The sequence below is a fragment of the Candoia aspera genome, chromosome 6 (assembly GCF_035149785.1).
Source record: "Candoia aspera isolate rCanAsp1 chromosome 6, rCanAsp1.hap2, whole genome shotgun sequence".
NCBI classification, from domain to species: Eukaryota; Metazoa; Chordata; class Lepidosauria; order Squamata; family Boidae; genus Candoia; species Candoia aspera.
Genome location: NC_086158.1, coordinates 67,696,423 through 67,716,422, shown reverse-complemented (window position 1 = coordinate 67,716,422; position 20,000 = coordinate 67,696,423). Strand labels below are relative to the sequence as shown.

General features: G+C 35.3%; 1 protein-coding gene across 1 annotated transcript in view; it reads left to right on the top strand.

Moving 5' to 3' along the window:
- EBF3 (EBF transcription factor 3) overlaps positions 1–20,000 on the top strand; it is a 184,259-nt gene that overhangs the window by 108,754 nt on the left and 55,505 nt on the right. Inside the window, exons 7-8 of the mRNA XM_063307351.1 lie at positions 13,198–13,279; positions 17,312–17,456. Of these exons, the coding sequence (XP_063163421.1) occupies positions 13,198–13,279; positions 17,312–17,456 (227 nt within the window). The remainder of the gene's footprint in view (positions 1–13,197; positions 13,280–17,311; positions 17,457–20,000) is intronic.

Genomic DNA, 20,000 nt, shown 5'->3' with positions numbered 1-20,000 from the left:
GCACAAGACACTATTTTTAGAGTTTTCAAAATATCACACCATATTGTTAAAAAAATAAAACAGTACTGTTCCTACCCATTTTCTAAGTACAGTATTATAAAAATAGCTGTTACGGAGATACAGCAGTTTGTCTTTAGCTACAGTCTTCCACTCTGCCTGGGCGAAACAAGTAAATAAAGCCCATATTTCAAGCTTGATTTACTCTGATACCTACTGTGAAAGATTATGACTCTTTAGGGAAATAAAGACAGGGTCAGGGAATTAGTGTACATAATGGTCATTTTGATAATGGGCCAACAGATGCAACTGGAAACATACTGTACACAATTAAGCATAATGCACTAATGACAGGTTAGAATTTTTATCGCCTCTTTGCAATCAAGCAGCAAATCCATGTTTAGCAGTAATAAAGAGTTTATTGGTGCTAAAGCCAAAGATTTTTCTGATGTAGGAAAGATGCTTTTGTTCATAAGAAAAGTATCAAGTTCTTTGTTTATTTGATTCTTGAAAGAAGATATGTTAACTGCTTGTTAGGTATTACTTAAGAAAACCCCATTAAAGGGTAATTGTTTTAGGGATACCTGCAGACACCCACACAACTTGTAAGATTTTTCCTTTTATTTATGCAATCTCTTCAGTGATAACACAATACTATATTTTTAAATCAAGTATTATATTTATTGTGTAAGCCAAGCAATTTTTATGTTGGTTACTGTGGGCTAAATGTTTCTTGAAATTCAATTTAATAAAGATTAAATAATTGTTAAATAACTTACCATTTATTTTTAGATCCTACTATACTACAGAAATTTCCATCGCTTGCATAGGTTTTTGCAGATTTTAACATGGTACTGAAACATATTTGCACTTACCATTATGTATAGCTAACACATGTCAAAATGCAAACAGAGCTTTCTTCCCACCACTTTGATTTACCATTCTCCATTTATATAAAATGTTATATTCTATATTCTGTGAGGCACTTACACCTCGGATACCGTGATTCAGTATTTACCTAGGTTGGGAATTGTTAAAACAATGCTCATTAATATGCTTTGAATCTCATCCCAAGCAATTTTCCTTCAAAATTCCATATTTTGGGGTGAGTGGATCTGGGACTGTGTTCCCAAATGAGGTTAGCATTTTGGCACCAAATTAAAACAAAAACAAAAACCCAAATCAGTTTTAAGGAATTCATTCCAATATTTTAAACTTTTGAATTTCCAGTTGTCATACATAAAGGTTTAAAAGAAAATCCCCATAATTTCAGTCTTACTAGTGTCACAAAAATCTCACAACATGAAAAAGACACCAGCCAGGTGAATTGTGGGAGGTGGGGTGGGTGGAGAGAACTGAATGGAGAATCTTTCCTGGGCTCACAAATGTCTCCTGTAGATTGCTATGTGCATAAGGCTTAAGCTAGACACATTTGCAGATGAACTGCTTTTACTAGCTTCTCTGAGACATGACATTTGTTCAGAAGATTAGCCAGGTTGTAATGTGTAGCATAATTGCACTGTGCGGATGTCCCAGAAGTGAAAACCTAATTGCTTGACAGGACTATAACTTTGTGGTGTGCTCTCACCTTGTTAGGTCCTTTTCTGATGCAGTTCAAATGAAGTCTGGCCGCAGGTGTGCCTAATTTACCTCGCAACAGAACGTGTTGAATTTAATTGCACAGTGGTTGTTAGGAAAAATTGGTGGGTGGAATATCAAGTGACTCAATGTACACTGATAGCAGATGGGTGTTAAGAGGTATTGTGAGCTAAATATATAGGTGAGTTGAGTTAATAAAAGATGTAATTTTGATTTCAAAATAATGAATCCTTGTCATAGATAATGCAGTTTAATTAAGAGGTCATCTGCCCTTTCTTTAGCAATATGTTCAAAGGGAAATCAAGAAGCCTAATTCAAAATAGTTGATTTTTTTTTAAGCCTACAAAGTTCTTAAAATCCTTCTGAGTGGAAAATTGATTTTCCCCCCTTTTGATAAGACTCATTCTCCAGAGGACATACAAAAATTTGGCCTTACCTTAGTTCTGTATTTAAACAGTCAGCTATTTAAATACTATAATGCAGTTCTTCTGTTAGGGCTACCATGTCTGTGGTTCAGAAAATTATTTGTGGCCATCTAGTCATCCTTCAGACTTTTTCAACCCATTAGTTATCTTCTGTAACTAAAGCCATGAGCATATCTATGAAAAGGTCCTAAATCTCTCTACAGTTATTCCAAACAAGGTAAAGAAAACAGGCAAAGTCTGGCATCTTGAATTCTTTCCATCTCCTTTACTAATAGTGGCCATAAGAGACATTTGTATTTTCTTCTGTGTCATGAAGTAAGCTGTTACATGAGTGTGTATGTGTGTACTTTCTCCCTGGGGCTAATCTGGGTGTGTACATAAATATTGCCTTTGTCTATATGTCTGTGTCTTGAGGATCTAATCAGGGTGGGTACATACAGTGTGTGTTGCCCATCTGTGTATATGGGTGCATTTGTGCACCAGGCTGCCAATGTTCTGTGTTGGGTCACATGTCTGGGAAGCTTAGAATGGAGAAGTCCATTCAGCATTCCAACCTTCTGCCCAGAGGACACTCTCTTATAGCTCATAGAGCACTGATGTAATTTTTGGTGATGATTTCCTCTGCAGCAGGTGTCCTGATCTACGCCATTGTCAAACTAATTTTTTCTTTTGCTGGCTTCTCGCTTTACCCCAAATTAGTCTCTCCACATCAACTTTGGTCCTGATGGACAGACAGATAGGCAATAGTCCCTGGTCCCAATCCCTTTTACATCATTTCTTTCCAACATTCTGTTGGGTTGGAAATAATAAAAGCTTTCCAAACATCTTTCCATCTTTCCATTGTTGTTTTATTTAGAAGATATATTGTCTATGTTTGTTTTGTTTCATTAATTAAAATTTATCAGATAAAATCAAAGTTTAGATTGTTAAGTTTAAAACTTTAAAATCACCCCTTAGCCCATTTTGTTCTAAAAATGAGAGGACCTAACCAGTGATTTTATAATCACTTTATAATGGGTGAGTTAGCATCTCATTTAATTTGAACTTTATAAATCTTGGGTTCAAGATAGTAGAAACTAATGATTTGTATATCTGTGTGAGTGTGTGTGATAGAGAATGAATGTAGCACGGTTGGTATGTTCCTTCAGGCATTGAGAAAACAATATTGGTGGTTACTGTGGAATGACTTCAAAATGATACATTCTTGATCAAATTCCTCCTTTTTTACTGCATTATAGTTTGAGTACATTTTAATTTAATCAAAAATTAAAGCTTCAACTAGTGTAGAGTGGCAGTAAAAATATAAGCTGATATAACCACACTGCAGTTCATTATTTCACTGTATATGAAACAAATAGATAGCTTTCAGCTGCAAAATTTTACATTTTGTGTGTTGGAGGATGTTAGAATAAGACAAAAGTTAATTATGCTTAAACCACTTTTTGACATAGGATAAATAGAAAAAGGGAGCAGCTGAATTATACCCAATTTCCAAACTCTAGCTATATCAGCTCACAAAACCAAACTGAAGGTAATTCTAAGTAATTTCTGATACTGAGTATAATAAAAGCTCACCCTTTTCCTCTGGGTGGGGTAGATTTGGATTAGCAACTCAGCTGGGTCATGGGTAGGTATGGTGCACTCATAGTTTTTATGGTGGCATACCTTTTCATGAATTGAAGTCTTCACTTAAATATCTCTACGCCTTCACGTCCATCTCCTGCACAAACAATGTTACTGAGATAAGTATGAAAGCTTTATGGAATCATAAAATCATAGAGTTGTTAATAACCATTTAGGTAATTGAGTTCACTACCATGTTCAGTGCAGGAATCCAAATCAAGGCGTTTCTGATGAAAGACTGTTCGGCTTCTGCTTGAATATATCTAATGATAGAAAACTTACCACTTCCCTTGACCTTGGTTCCTCTGGCAAACTATTCTTATTGTTAGAAAATGGTCTTAACATTCAACTTGAACCTGTCTTGATGTAATTTAAGATTATTCTTTGTCTTGTACTCTGGGACAGTGGAGAAAAGGGAGAAAATCCTCACTTTCTTATGTATCATACCCTTCATGGACTTAAAGGTACCATTATATCTTCACTCAGTCAACTTTTCTCTAAGATGTACATACTGAGTTCCATAATTCTCATAAGACTTAGTTTTGAGGTCTGATCATCCTTATTATACCTGTACCTTTTCCAGTTTCTCTGATTCCTTCTTAATGTATGATGCCTGAACTAAGCATAGTACTTGAGTTGGGATCTGATCAAAACGATGTAAAGTAGTTTTCACTAACATTTGGAAATTATGTAGCTACTTCTATGATATCCTGGATGTGTATCCTGAATGTTTTTACCTTGGTTTGAATTTTTACCTAATACGAAGACTATAGGCAAATATACTAGTCTCCCACATAACTATCATATATGCTTCTGCTCAGATACACAGGTAGAGTCAGTAACCCATGTTTTACTACACTGCCCATTGTGCCACCCATGGTGTCTGGCACTTGTAAACCTAATTATAGAAACATTAGTCTTCTTTCTGAAATTACAATTTTACAAGTTGCCAAGTTTCTTGCAAAAGCTATGAGCTGCAGAAGCTGGGTGATACCTTCTTCTCATTATTAATAGTTTCAGAGCTTTTTTGTTTTGTGGGGGGTTTTTTGATCTGTATTTTAATCTGTATTTTATTGGGGTTTCTGAATTTTTAATTCTGTATTTGTGTTTTATTGGTCTGAGACTGTAAATAAATAAATTCTAATCTATTCTATTGTGGTGGATTTCAGCAGTGCCGCTGGTTCTCAGGAAGGAGGGAACACATTCCAAAGAGGTGGAGGAGATAAGAGGAGGCACAGTCCAGGAGGCAATGGTGGGAAAACAAAGAGGTTCAGAGTGGCCCCGCCCTAGAGCTATCCCAGGTTATTTCCCCTTAGGTTAGGTAGAGTAGCTTTAGTCTGGCAAGATTCTGTCTATATGGTGTGAGCAAATAAAGAACTGAAGTTTGAATGGACTGACTCTTCATTGTTCTTGGGCTGGGCCTGACATCTATTTGAAGGACCACCTTATTCCCATTGTTACTAACCCTCCTATTAGGTTGGGCAGGAGGGGCAAGCTCTGGGTCCTGTCAATCAGGGATGGTCATCTGGCAGGACCTAGGAAGTGTGCCTTTTCTGTAGCTGCACCTGCCCTCTGAAACACCGTACTGCCCAAGATTAGTTTGGCGTTGACTCTGCTTACCTTCAGAAAGCCTTGAAGATTTAGCTGTTTTCCTGGATGAGGTGGTTGGGAGACTAACTGAGCCCACACTGTTGGTGTATGGTATCCTTGGCAGCCACTTTGTGTTTTAATTGGTTGTGAAATTTAGTGTTTATATTGTATTCATATTGTATTTTTAACATCTTTGTTAGGTACCCAGAATTGCATTTGTGAGATAGGCAACCATATAAATCTATTTAAATAAAATAAAAATAAATATTTTTGTTGATAAAGTCTCTAATTGTATTTGCCATTTTTGGAGCCACATCACACTGCTCACTTATGTGTCTTTTTAATGTTGAGATTTTCACTACGTTCTCTGAACATCCACATCATTTTTTTTTGGTGGTCTTATATTTTTTTCCCACCTTAAATTAATTGCAGTTGTGCTTTTAATTGTTGCCACCGTTCCTTGCGTGGATGAGATCAGCATTTGAGCACCCAGACCAAGAAAGAACAAAAAAGATTCAGAGGCAAGCAATTTAAAAAAATTAAAAGTTTCAGAATCAGAAAAAAAAAAGTGTATTCAAGCTATTCATTCATCCTGTGCAAGGTAGCAAAAAGCTAGTAGTCCTGTCCAATTGTCTTGCAGAATCACATATGTTTTATTTCTTTTTGAAATATACAGGTCATGTATCGGGAGGTTAATCTCAAGAATTCAGTAGTGCAGATGAACTAACTAAGTCTACTAGCTTCAGCAAGAGAGTATAGTTCTAATTCAAAATAAGAGCAATCTGGTGAAAATTGTAGGAATAACAGAATTCCTGGAACAATGAAAGTCAGTTTACAAATCTGCAAATTCCATCACTATTCTGAAAGAGGTGGACGTGACAAAAGAAAATAATGATTACATAAATCATTATAATTACAAATCTTAACTTTTTCTTTTCTTTGTCAGAGTGGGCAGATACCCAGTGCTCCTATTGCTATGTTTTCTGCTGGTGCAGGGATTATTTAGATCATGTACAAAAGGTCTACTGAATATATTACATAAGGCAATATGAATGATAGCTTTGGTGATTTTTGTTTTTAGTTTGTTCAATTCATCTATTTGACTGCTCCCAAATCAAAGTAATCATTAATAGGTTGAACATTTATCTTGCTTTCACTATCAGATTTATAATATATGATTACTTTACACATTACAAAAAGTATGTAGTCATTTTTCGTCTAGGTGTTTTTTTTTCCTTCAGAGCAACAGATCATGTAGACAGAATGTGATTAGCTACAATTATATTAAACTAAGCTGTTCCTCAAGAGAAATAGTAGGTGGGCAAGCTTAATTTTTCACATGGAGAAGGTACCATTGAATGAAACATACCACTGCGAAGGGAAATACTCAAGGGAAAACAGTTACTGAAATGTGAACCTTCAGTGGGACAGGAACTACAGACCTGAATGTGGGTACTTGGAACTGCAGACTATCAGCCAAATAAATTTCACCCAAGTTAGTAAATAGATTATATTTCCACTTCCAGTTTCCCCTTCTGAAGATTTATCTGCTGGAAACATGATGATCAAAAAAACATTTTAAGGATCTGTTTTTTGGTTGTAAGTGTATATTTTAACTATATTTTGCCCTCCAAATATCATCTCTCAGTTTTCAATAGGGAAAGGATACATTGTGCCAGAGCTTGCTAAGTGTTTTAAAGTGCATACCCATACATCTGCCTACTGCCTTGCAGCACTAAAGGTTAAAGCTGGGTGAAAGGTGAATAAAAATTACTTATCCCTGAAAATGAATGTATAATGTTGAGTATGGGAATTTATTTACTTTTCCAAACTTTATGGGAGAATTTGGATGGGAAAATGGCATTTCATGTTGGGTATCGTAATTCTTCTTACTCCTTTCTTAATTCTTTCTTACTTCTCTTTCCGGAATATTTTAATTTATTTTAAGGTTTTATTCCAGATAAAGGGTAAAATAATCATTTGAGAAATTATTAACTAGAATAAGAGGAAGCTCCTTTTCTCTTATTATTTATTTATTTATTTATTATTCAAATTTAATTACCGCCCATCTCCCCCAAGATATTAGTCTATCCTCCTCCAAGGTTTGTTTGACTTCAGGCTTTCATAAATTACATGTGCTTCTAAACAATTTCCGTTTAAACCACAAAACATCTTGCATGTTTTTTTTCTAATTTCTACAGTAGTTTCATATTTCTGCCATTTCTGTGGAAATTGGTACATGGCAAATCTATCTATGTGGTTATTAAGTACTGCCACCAACTTGATGGCCCATAACAGCAACAACAACATTATTATTATTATTATTATTATTATTATTATTATTATTATTCTGTACCTAGCAAGTGATAGGACAAAGGGAAAAAAAGGTTATATTTGGCAAGGAAAATGGATCAACATGTGGCACTTGACCAGGAACTTAATAATTTTCAAATAAAAGATTTCCCTAAGAAAGATGGGGTTGAGATATTCTGCCTGTGCATATAGAAGAAGAAACAATGGATTAACATATTTTAGTGGAATGAAAGCATGATTGCTGTTTCAACACAGTTCCTAAGTTTTTTGGTAGTATAACAGGGAATAACTTGTTATACACCTTGGTTTGAATAAGATAAAAGTTTCCTATTCAAGGATATATTAAGGAGCTAATGTTTACATATCCAAAATTGTTCACCCATACAAATAATGGTACAGAGTTCTTATTTTTGATTTTATAGTTCTTTCTCAAATATAGATCAGAAATATAATCATATACCTTATGCTTTTATTTTGTGACTGAAAACAATTCTTCGCACAATTTCAAGGGGGGAACAGGAAAGGGCAAATGACAAACTGTGCATTGCAGCATTGTGACACAAACTCCACACCTTATGTGCTTGCATGCAATGTTGAGATCAAATACAAAGGGTGGAGCTTGTGACATCACAATGTATGTTTTCTTGTTTTGAAGTCATCATGGTTAAGAACAGATGCCTATAATCAACCTGATTTTGTGATAGTGCACTAGCATTGGGAAGTTCTTGAACTGTCTTTGAGTTTCCTAAGTAATGAGTCTACTAAGAACAGAAAGAGGTTCCAAGACTAGTCCTAGCATACATACTACATTTCATCTTTTGAAAATGTTAGCCATGAGAACCCAACATGTACTTTCTCTTGCAAGAGGACTTATTTTAAATAGTAATGTTACTGTTGCATCAACTTGATATAACTAATTAATAGGTGTTTAATATAATTCTTTAAAGCCTATTAATAGAGAAAGTTTACAATCTTTTCTTTCCTTGTTACCATCCATACAGTGGGACACAGCAGATGCTTTACAGCCCTTTTCTCCACTACCTTCAGAAAAAGTTCTGGTTGCTTCCCTGATCTTGTTCTGATTACAACTTATTTTCTCTGTTTTTTTTTTCTGTTGACCTCTATCCAGAATTCTAGTGCCAAATCACTTATTGCTTTCTCCCTGCTCTGATTATACGGCATGCTTGCTTAAACCTTTCTATTGGCACTGAATCCAGTAGAAGGTACTCTTGTTTTTATTCAAATACACACTTACTCTCATGTTGTCCTTTATACTGAAAACTGCTTCCTCATGCCCTAATGTAAACAGCAGAGCAATCCAGTAAAAATGGAAGTGGCAGAAAAATGGTGGGATAACCACCATTAATGTTTACCAACCAGGCTTGTGCCAACAAGGTAGAAGGAAAGGGGAGCTTGTATTTCCCCTTTTTTATTTGACAATTTTTGGTTCTTAAAAAAACCAAACACTCTTCCTATTGTTCTCAGTGAAATGTGTGTAAACAACAAGAAAATGGAGAAACAGCCACAGTGTCTATCTTCCTACAACTCCACAGAATTTTACAAGGGCAGCTATTCTTCCCCAATAAATGATTTCTCAGATGATTGAATATTCATCTTCCTTATAAGACCTGCAGAAAAGGTAGGGTGTAGGCAGAACTGAGGTAGGGAAAAATTCATCTGGTTTATTCCCCCCCCCCTGAATATTTGTATCAAATGAAAGGAATACCTATGAATACTCATAGACACTGAAGTAGTGACTATGATTTCAAAAGATAAGGAATTCACTTTTAAGCCTAGATTGTTATAAGTGTTCATAAAACTGTTTTCTTGGGCATTGAACAAAAAAACTAAGAACAAGAAGCCAAGTCAGTGGATATGATTCCTTTTTTCCCTATCTCATTTTTTTTTAAAGTTTTAAAAGTGCCACAACTCAGTGATAGAGTACATACAGTATTTCATGCTCAGTTATTGTGTTGATCCTTAGAGGTATTTGTCTTTTTAAATTGAAAAGTAACATCCCAAATCTTAGAAAGCTGCTCCAGGAGCATGCAATATTGGACTTGATTCTCTAATTGTCTTGAAGACCGAATATGATATATCATTGAATGTATTCTTTACATTTCCATTTTTAAGTGAATTGTCTCTGTGTTTTTGACTGATATTAGGACCATATAGACTGCTGCTCTTCTGCAATTCCTCTTTAATAGATGTTCAGAGTAAGAAGAGAATCTAGTCTTCACTCCTTCCACCCCCAAACTATTAAAAACAAAAGAAAACTAAACAGATCCTAACTGAGTATACTGTATGACTACTTCATCATATCTACTTTACAGGTTTATCTGAAAAGAATTGATGAAAGGGGCTGAACTCTTGGTTGTACCAACTATTTTGAATATTAGCTTTATTAAAGATCTTTCTGAATGCCGTTGTAGAAATTCCCTATGGATTGGAGGCAAGTGTTTATTGAATCTATTGTCCTGAGATTCCATATAAAATAGTATCCAAAATCTCAAAGAAAATTAGATATTGTATCTTCTGGGTATGTCCTTATTGTTGTGAAGGCCCCTTCTGCAAATATCAGCATTTTGGAAGCAAATTTCCCCTCTTTGTCTATTCTGCCTTGGAGAAGGTCATTTAGCAAGCAGGCTCATTACAATGGATCGTCCTGTTTGAAAGCCTCTCTTTGAGAAAAATCTCTTAGAGTGGCAGATGCTGAAGAAACCACAGTTCCTTCATGTTTTTTCAAACTCCCAACATGTATCAGAAGTTGCTTGTGACTCTTTTACCTCTTCTTCAGCGTGTTCCCTGGGCATCTGCTGAACTGCTATCAGCACATGAAATTTCTCAAGAGAACTAAACTTTCTAAATGACCTGCCCTGCTTTGCCCCAGTAGTGAAGTGGGAGGAAATAAAGTTAATGTGGCTTCCCCAAGAACAGGCATAGCAATTACAGGTCCTTTTACTTGCTAGTCTTCCTCTCTGCTATTGCCAGTTGGTGGACTTACTGATGCCCACCACTCAATCTCCTTCAGGTACTTCTCAGGCTAAGAACCTGATTTCAGGGGAAGACATTATTATTAGGTCTCCTCTAAGTCTGATGCAGGACCCTTCCCCACCTCTGTCTTGAAACTGTTAAGATCAAGGCTAATCATCTTACAACCATACTGCCTTTCAGGGTTTTTTTTTTCTTTTCTTTTTTCTTTTGATGCCTTCAAGTCAGTGTTGACTTCTGGCGACTGCCTGAACAAGTCCCTGCAATTTTCTTGGCAAGGTTTTGGAAGTGCTTTGCCATTGCCTTTTTCCTAGGGCTGAGAGAGAACGACTGTCCCAAAGTCTCCCAGCTGGCTTCATGTCTAAGGTGGGACTAGAATTCACAGTCTCCAGGTTTCTAGCCTGATGCCTTAATCACTATACCAAATTGGCTTGCCTTTCAGAATGTCTCACTCTAATTTCCATGGTTTCTGTGTCTTCTCTCCAGCATTCACTGTCTTCTAGGAATGAGTATTGGGTCTTACAAGATCAACCTCACCATGGTCTGGATCAGGTGACAGCATTTATTTATGGCCATAAAAAGAGTTGGGACCATCTCCCCAGTGATTATCCAAATGCATCAAGCTTTGTTGCTCAGATTTTATGAGTATAGATAAGTCAAAAAAAATTCAGTGGTTATCCATTTATCTTCTTCAGTAACTCTACTGCGAATGTAATACTACTCAAGGATTCATCCAGGGAAATGGGGAAGGGCAAGGGGATTCATAAACAATTAAATGATGCACGCAAACACACACACACATACACACACACAGAGTTAAAAACCCCGGGAAATCAAAATGCCCACCTACATTTCTTACTGGAGAATTGCACTGGGCATCTTCTATAGTTGTGCCATAGTGGCACAATTGTTTTTTAAATTGTTATATTTTGATGCAATAAACAATTAGAAGCTGAAACATATATTAGTTTTGAAAAAAGCACATTGCATAAACAACTTCCATTCATTACCGAATCTTGTTTGGATCAGAGTGTCCTATCTTAACTTTGACACAAATACAAAGAACTACTGAGTATGGCTTACTTTAAGACTAAACTCTATGAACTTTATTTATTTATTTATTATTTAATCATTTATATGGCTGCCCAACTCAGGCAATGTGACTCTGAGTGGTATACCAAAAAGAGAGAGAGAGAGAGAGAGGGAATTAATCTAACAAATACCAAACCAACCTCCCCCCCCACACACTATTAAAATGTGAAATGTGTAGGTCTACTTTCAAAAGAAAAACAAATCCTAGTAATTATAGGAGACAATTTTAACGAGAGCTACAATATGAATGAAAGTTGGGGAGGTTGGCACTAACTGGATTTTTTTTAAGGTCAAGTTAAGCATGAGAGAGTGGTTTTATTAAGATTGTGGCGGAGGAGGGAAATCCTGAACTTGCCTTCCCATTACAGTCATGATGGAAACCATGTCTTCTCATACCTCTTATTAATTTAAAAGAAGCAGACCTAGTGTAATGTACTAGGCTTGATCCTCAAGTCAGTCAGGGAGCAGGTTGGGTCAGGCTTTGGAGAGCTCCATGCTGATGACTTAAGTTCAACAAGATGTGGAGCTTAGCTAAGGCTTTATATCCCTTTTGGCCCAAATATGTCTTGCAGAAAAGAAGGGACCGCCTTAAACATTTAGGCTTATAGCTTGGAATCTATACTTCATTGCTCCTCAGTCAGCTCTTGCCTATACATTGCTTGCACTGGTAGCAGTGCTTCATGATGTTCCTGGGGTAAAGAGGGCTGTTTTTTCAGGAAAGAAAAATGGCTTAAAAGTCATACCTCTTGGGTTTCCGGAATGGAGGCTTCTGAATTAAGGAGCTCCTGGCTTATCTGCTGCTGTTGATTTCATACTATGTTAGGATTTAGCTGGCACTCAAGGTTATATAAAACACCAGTTTGTGAACTGTCTTCTCCATCAGGAATTGCTGAAGTGGTTATAGATCCAAAGGTTTATTTCTTTGTTTTACCTCTGGACTTTGAATGCAGAATCTGGAGACTTCTTCATAGGATTGAACCCATTCTGAACAAAATAAACTAAATACATTTTTCCACATGTTTCAGGAAGCAGATTCCATATCATGTAGGCAGCTGGGTCATATATAATGCTTCTTTACTAAAGCATGTAGAAAATTGTAAGACACTGTAGCAATTTAAAGTACTCCAGCCGTTCATTTTATGTTGGTCTCTGTTTCTATACTAATACAGCATATTTCACATACAATTAATCTTGCTGAATTAGTGGGACTCATTCTTGAATAAGCAGATATAAGGTTGCAGATATTCTGAAATCTTAATCATGTATATTTCTGAATAAGCATTATTAGGATTGCATTATTAATATTAAATCAGTCTGCACTGAACTGAACTATTTGGTGGTCAGGCCCAAAGGATCCATCCTTTGCTCACATATAGGGCTTTTCAAAGATATATTGTTGCTATGAGCAGTGTCTTCAGTTTAGATATATTTCTACTTTACTGTAATAAAATTAGTATATTTTCAACTATCCAGCACTTGTAATTTTTAGCAACAATATGTTATGTACTTGAACTTTTATTCTTAATGCCTGACTTTCCTAACAAATTCTAATTTTGTATTTTTGTAGATTTTTTCTAAAGTTTTTCCTCAAGTGCAATCAAAACTGTTTGAAGAATGCAGGCAACCCACGAGATATGCGAAGATTCCAGGTACTGGTTTAAAAAGAATTAAAATTACATATGCAAGATTTGTAAGGATTTATACAGAGGGAAAAGACTTTTATTTTATTTCTTTACCACTCTCTGTTCAGAAGGAACACTTGAGGCAGCTAATTTAAGCCAGGTTCGTCATTTTCCCCCCTAATTATTTGTCTAATTTAATTGCAAGTTATATTTTCAGTTCTCCTTCAGGAGAGAAACAGGAGCTCTGCCCTCTTCTTCTAATTCTTATTTTAGTTGCTTCTCCTATGATGATCTGAATAGACCTAAGCAGGAATGTCTCTCCTTGCAAAACAGGTACAAATTCTAAGAACTTGGATATATCTAGTAATAATTTTCCTGCCTCCAAAACTTTCTCCATGTGATTGAATTACTGTATTCTTCACAAAAAATCTGCATATCCCTAAAATATCATTTCTATAGAAAAGGAATAGAATTTCTTGAATTTTGGATTCATCATTGTAATTTTTTTGGAGTATATTCTTTAAAATTAATATGGAAAAGTAGAATTGTTTTCTATTTGCTTCTTGTAAAGTTTTCCAAAACACTCTTGGTAAATCAGAGCTACTTTAGAAGGGTTTATGCCTTCATAGATAATTTCTTTCACTGACTGGGAGCAGCTAAGAAAAATGTTAAAAATTAGAAATGGTTTTTAGAACAACAGCATTATTAAAGGCTATAGCAGAGCATAGATATGCATAGCTATCCAGTTCAGTAAAACTATTCATTCTACAATAAATAGCTTTGTAGAAAGAAAAAAAGCAGTACTTAAACATAATTTTACAAAGTCTTCATTTTCATGCATCTCAGGTTCAGGTACCATTGATAGTAATGATCCATTGAAAAGAGCAGAAGTTAAAACCTGGAATTAGTGGAAATACCCCACTTGTCTCACCAGTCGTAAGTAATCATGTGGCTGGCAAGAGAATTCCTAGAAAGTCTTCCTTCAGCTTCAGTAGCTAATAAGCCTACTTCTTACAAAGTTTAAATAGATTTTACAGTATGTCAGGACTTGAACAAGATTTTAAACCTTTAAAAAAAATATGTCAGCACTTTCATTAGATGCACTGCAGAAATGAGCTAATAAAACTAAAGAGAGAGCAAATGTACTTTTGTGGTCAATGCCATCTCCCCTGTATCATTACTCACTGATATATTTGTAATACATATTTTAAAGACTTTATCTGTCCTTCAAAATTTATATTGTGGGTCTACCAATTGGAAAAAAGCAAAGGAAAAAGCTTTGTTTAGAACTGTACTTAATATATTTCATTCTATGAACATTTGTCCTGACAATTCAATCCTAAAATTGAGTGTTATCAGTCACCTCTATAACTCATTAAAGTTAAAAACCACTAGACTAATAATGTAGCTATAGGGATGAAGTTTAGAATGTTGTAAATAGTTAACATCATGAATCCCTCATAATGGGTAACCTAGGCATACAATACAGTCTGTTGGTGTTTTTTTGTTTTGTTTTGCTTTGCTTTGCTTTGCTTTGCTTTTTCTTTCTTTCTTTCTTTTTTTTTTTGAGAAAACAGTGCAGGCTGCAGAACCACAGACTTTTAGAGAAACACCCTCAGGCTTCTCTCAAGGGGAACACAGATGGCTGCCTCAGAGGAGGCAGAATATACAGGAGAAGGTGCTATAATAGCTGATAGCTAATTAGAGCATGTGGAAAAAAACAGGATCAAAGGTGATCTAAAACATAGAAAATACAAAAGAATTTACATCTGAGGCCTTGTGCTCACTGGTTTCAAAAAGGAAAGTATATTGCATTAATTTACAGTATAAAATTGTAAGTTCTTCCTTTCTTCTTTTCTTTCAAACAAGAAATGTGTGATTTTGTCAATATGCATAGAACCTTCTCTAATTTTACCCTAGAAAAATAAGAATTGCTCCATTAGAAAAAGTATCACAGGAACATAGAGAAATGAAGGAGTGATAGTAGAGGAGTAGTAAAACAGTAGAGGAATAGTAATGTTTTTTTTTATTTATATATTAGATTAATATCCCACCTTATCTCCAGGATCTGAAGGCAGTACAACCTTACAACGATCCTGTGAGGTATTTGGCCTAAGAGTAAGTGTGTGGCCCCAAGTCTCCCTATGAGTATCCATGGCTGAAGATGGATCTGGATCTGGATTTTCCTGGTCCTACTCCAATACTTTAACCAGTATACACACTGGTGTAACTGGAGCTTCTGTCTCAGTTGTTCAGTGTAATTTTCTAAATTTGATTGGTAGACTTATAAGCACATACAAGATCCTTACAATAAATACAACCTGTGAAAGTATCTTAAAAGTTTATATCTGGATGAGATAGGAAAAGCTTTTCATTATAATGATAATTAATTGATTATTGCAGTAGAATGGCATCCTAATACCTAACGGATGATAATGCAAGAATTTTCATTTTTATTAGTATTCATTTTAAAATTTGTACTAAGAAACAGTTGGAAAGTCTTATCCATCACTTTCCTGTGGTGGACATAGCAATAGACAGGGTTGGATTGGTTTGGTATTTGGTTGTCAATGAGCTTCTGAACCTGGAAATAGAAGAGTTTCAGTTAAACATAAGAAAGGAAATAGAATAAATCAACATTTGAATTAATTGGATTAATTGGATTGAAGACACTTCTAATATTCATATTCAATATGCTCTTTTCAGATGCAGAAAACATTCATTATCAGATACTAAGAATGCATTCTTAAAGCTCTTTGGACAGCAGTTGATCAGTTCTCCCTTTGGTGATCAGAAGAATTGCTCTGACCTAGATGGGCAAATCCAACATAGGTTAATCTCTTCCTGGTTCTTTTCATAATCATGAAATCTGATTCTGAGAGTTGAACTGGGGGATAAGTGAGAAAGTATTTGGATCTGAAGGATCCAGTGGTCTCCTAGATCCCACCTGACTTGGGAAAACTGTATATAGCTAGAAAGAATATTTCTGTATTGCATGCAGAGAGAAGGAATAATATTTTTTAAAAACCCAGAAAGAAGATGGAGAGATGTAAACATCTCCCTATTCTTGTTTCTACTTTGCTAAATAATCTGGAACTTGTGAGAACATCCATACTTTAGGATGCTTTGATGGTGCACTAGAATTGCTACAATCATATAATCTCAAGGAAGATGCCAAAATCTGTTTTGGATTTCCCTTTCTCAGGTTCTGGAAGGCACAAAAGGGAGTGTTCTGTGTCAGTTACATGAAGGTGCGGAGAGAGGCTGGATCTTTAAAACCAAAGTCACCCTGTGTCCCAAAATATTTCTGTAATATTGCATGTGACAACTTATACTGGGTCTAGTAGTAGTAAAGTTTATTTCTATCCAATTGGAATCATTAGGAGGGAAATTGTTCAAGGGGAAGATAAGAAAAAAAAGTGGAAGGGGGAGTGCCATTTCTTTTTTTCCCTTTCCGTCTTTGGATGAGGCAATTCTTCTGTTCTTGGAACTTCCCTGTCCTCGTACACCTATTTATAAGATTGCTTTATAAATATGATGGCAAAAATGACCTAAAGATCATTTCTGAAGAGAAAACAGAAAGTTACATATAGCTACTGATTTATGAAGTATTTTCCCCTTTGACTTGGAGTGCTCACTATTCTTCATTTGAAGACAGTCTCAAGTGTACAAATTTTAATTAGATAAACTATCTAATCAATATATCAACAGATCAATCAAAACAGTAGCTTTTAAAATGAGTGGTTAGAGGGGTGTTTCTGAAACAAATGACTAGAAGAATATTTTCCCAGAATTGAATTCATTTGTTAGCATAATAGGAGATTAAACTCTAATTAGTGCGGAGGGTGTTGAAGAAGGGAGGGGAATTGTGTGTAGAAAAAACTCCACTGATAGCCAAAAAGGAATGAATTGCATCTATGAATAACACTGTTCATAAAAAGAACATATGACATTGTAGGTTTTTTTTTTAGCATAATATTTATTGCAACAGATGCACCACATTTTCAGTCTATATGCTTAAAAAAAGAAATGTGCTTCTTTTCTTTCTTTTCCTCCTAGGTTGTTGTATCAACAACAGTCAATGTGGATGGCCATGTTCTGGCTGTCTCAGACAACATGTTTGTACACAACAACTCCAAACATGGAAGGCGGGCTCGCCGCCTTGACCCCTCAGAAGGTACGGCCCCTTCTTATCTGGAAAATGGTAGGCACACATTTACATGCCTTTTTAATTTGCAATGCTTTCTTTGCCCCATTTTTTTGCACACCACCATATTTATTTATTTTTCATGGTTTTTTTGTCCTCCTGATTCATCCCATTAAAACATACTAGCTTTTCTGATTACACTTTAAAAAGAAGGTTCTCCCTTCTTTATTTGCTTTTGACTTAAATTTCTTATAACTTATAAATTCTTATAACATATAACATTTGCAATGTTCAGCCATTTTCCATTCTTTTCTATTTATTTGCTAACAGCTTTTTCTTACTGTTTCAGTTTGATTTTCTTTTACTTTGGCTTGCCATAGTCATCAGAAAGAAATACATTATGCATGTAAGTTTACATAGATCCTTAAAATATGATCAATGACCAGTTTTTGTAAAGAATTTACTGTGACTTCACTCACTGGACTGGGCCTTACTGCAGCATATTAAGGCACTATGCCTCTTCATCCTTTTTTTTCCTAAAAAAGTTAGTTTGGAAAGAGAAAAGTAATCTAAATTCTTTAAAATAGAACACTGCCAACCACTGCATGCTACATATGCAAGCATCTAACTTCTGATATTTATCTAGAATTAACTTAAGGCCAAATCCAATCCCAGTTACTTTTATTGAAAGAGCCACTGATACTCTACAAATCTGTAGAGTAATAATGGATACATTTCTAATAGTATAAAGCAATGCATATTTTACTGAAAAAGAGAGAACATTTTCCCCATATAATTTACATTTAAAATGGAAAGGTTGTCACTAACAATATAGTAATGGTTTTCAGATGATACAGATGAGGGGTTTTTTCCCACCTAATCTTCTTAGGGAGGTAAAAGCATTATATTAAATTCAGCACTGCTTTCCTTTCAGGTAAATATGGTGTTTATTTATAGTATTAATAGGCCACTTTCTGCAATGTACTGTATATGACCTTCTATAGCACACAGAAAGACTACAATAAAAATTAGAAGAAATGATGCTAATCCTTAAACTACAGAAATAACCAACATGGAGATAACTGCTTGAAAATAAAAGTTAGATTTATAGCCTTTCAGAACAGGGAGAAAGAAGGGGCATGCGAGCCTCCTGGGAGGAATAGTTTCAGGGTACAGGCAGCGCAACCAATATTTTGTCAACATTGAAACAGAAATGCAAAAATACCTATTAACAGAGAAACTGATGTGTAACTAATTGACCTAATGTCAAGTTACAAGCTACTTGTGCAAGAAATTAAGATGTCCTGCAAATAATAACAATTTTGGCTACCTTAAATCTTACCCTGAATCAATAGGTTGAATTCAGCTATATGTCCATGTGGCTGGTGCCAGAAAAATAATTCTCTATCCCGTCTTCTCTCCATCTTAAAAAAATGTCAGTGAATCCTGGTGAATTCCAAAGGTGTCCTCATGCCCATCTTATGCCTTTAGGAATGTGGATAGCCATGATCATAAACATGATGCTAGATTAGATGGGCCTGACAGACAATCTGCTTCTTTGTTGTTGAACTTCATATGCCAAGAATCAATGTTTTATTTTGTACACCAGTGTCATGCCTCTACTGAACCTAGAAAACTAGACTGTACTGGTGATTCAGTTGACCAACCCTTTCACTGGTGCTAGCAATGACATAAAGCTCAACAATCTACAAATAATGAATCAGTTTTACTGAAAACATAAACTAATGGTGATTACATGCAATGGTGAACTAAATAAGGCATAATTTAGGCATCAGAATATTAATGTTCTTTGCAGCAGAAAAAATGTTTTTCTTCTCTAACAGCTAAGGTAAAAGAGGACAAAAAATATAATAATTAAAGGTTGCCCCAAGCACAAGAGTCATTATGATCTATGACGTATTGTTTACCTCTTTCATAGGTGTGTATTTGCCTAGCAACCATCACTAATGAGGTTCACAATTAAGAAGGCTGAATTCTCTCTCTTAGTCCTTTTCTTCCCGAGAGAGAGAGAGAGATAGGGAGAGGGAGAGGGAGAGATTGGGGGCAATGGAAAGACAAAAACTAGCATCATTATGAGCTTAGCTCTATGGAGTATAAGGTTATAATTTAGATCCATATCCATCTTTGCTAATGTACTAGAATGATCTTAAGCAAAATATGGCTGTTTCCTTTTCTATGTAGTATAAAAATGATTTAACTTGAAAGATACCATGCAGGTAGCATAATAAAGACAGTCTCTGTACTAAAAGAAAACTATGTGTTAGAGTAGAAGAAAAAAACACATCAATTTCTTTTTAAAAATAAACCACAGAAACTCATCCAGGTTGTTCTCATGTCTAAGACATTTTTATTAATTATCACTGTTATGGTAAAACTGAAAAAAAAACCCCAACCTTAAAACTGACAGCAAAGAACTACAACATGCCATCAGATTATTACTTTTATGAAGTTAAGTGCCATATTGGCATAAATGGAGACATACTGCTTCCAATTCAGATTTAACAATTAATTCTTAAGAATATATTCTGATTAATTCTGAATCCATCTAAATAAGAATGTCTTAGAATAAAGTTGCAGGAA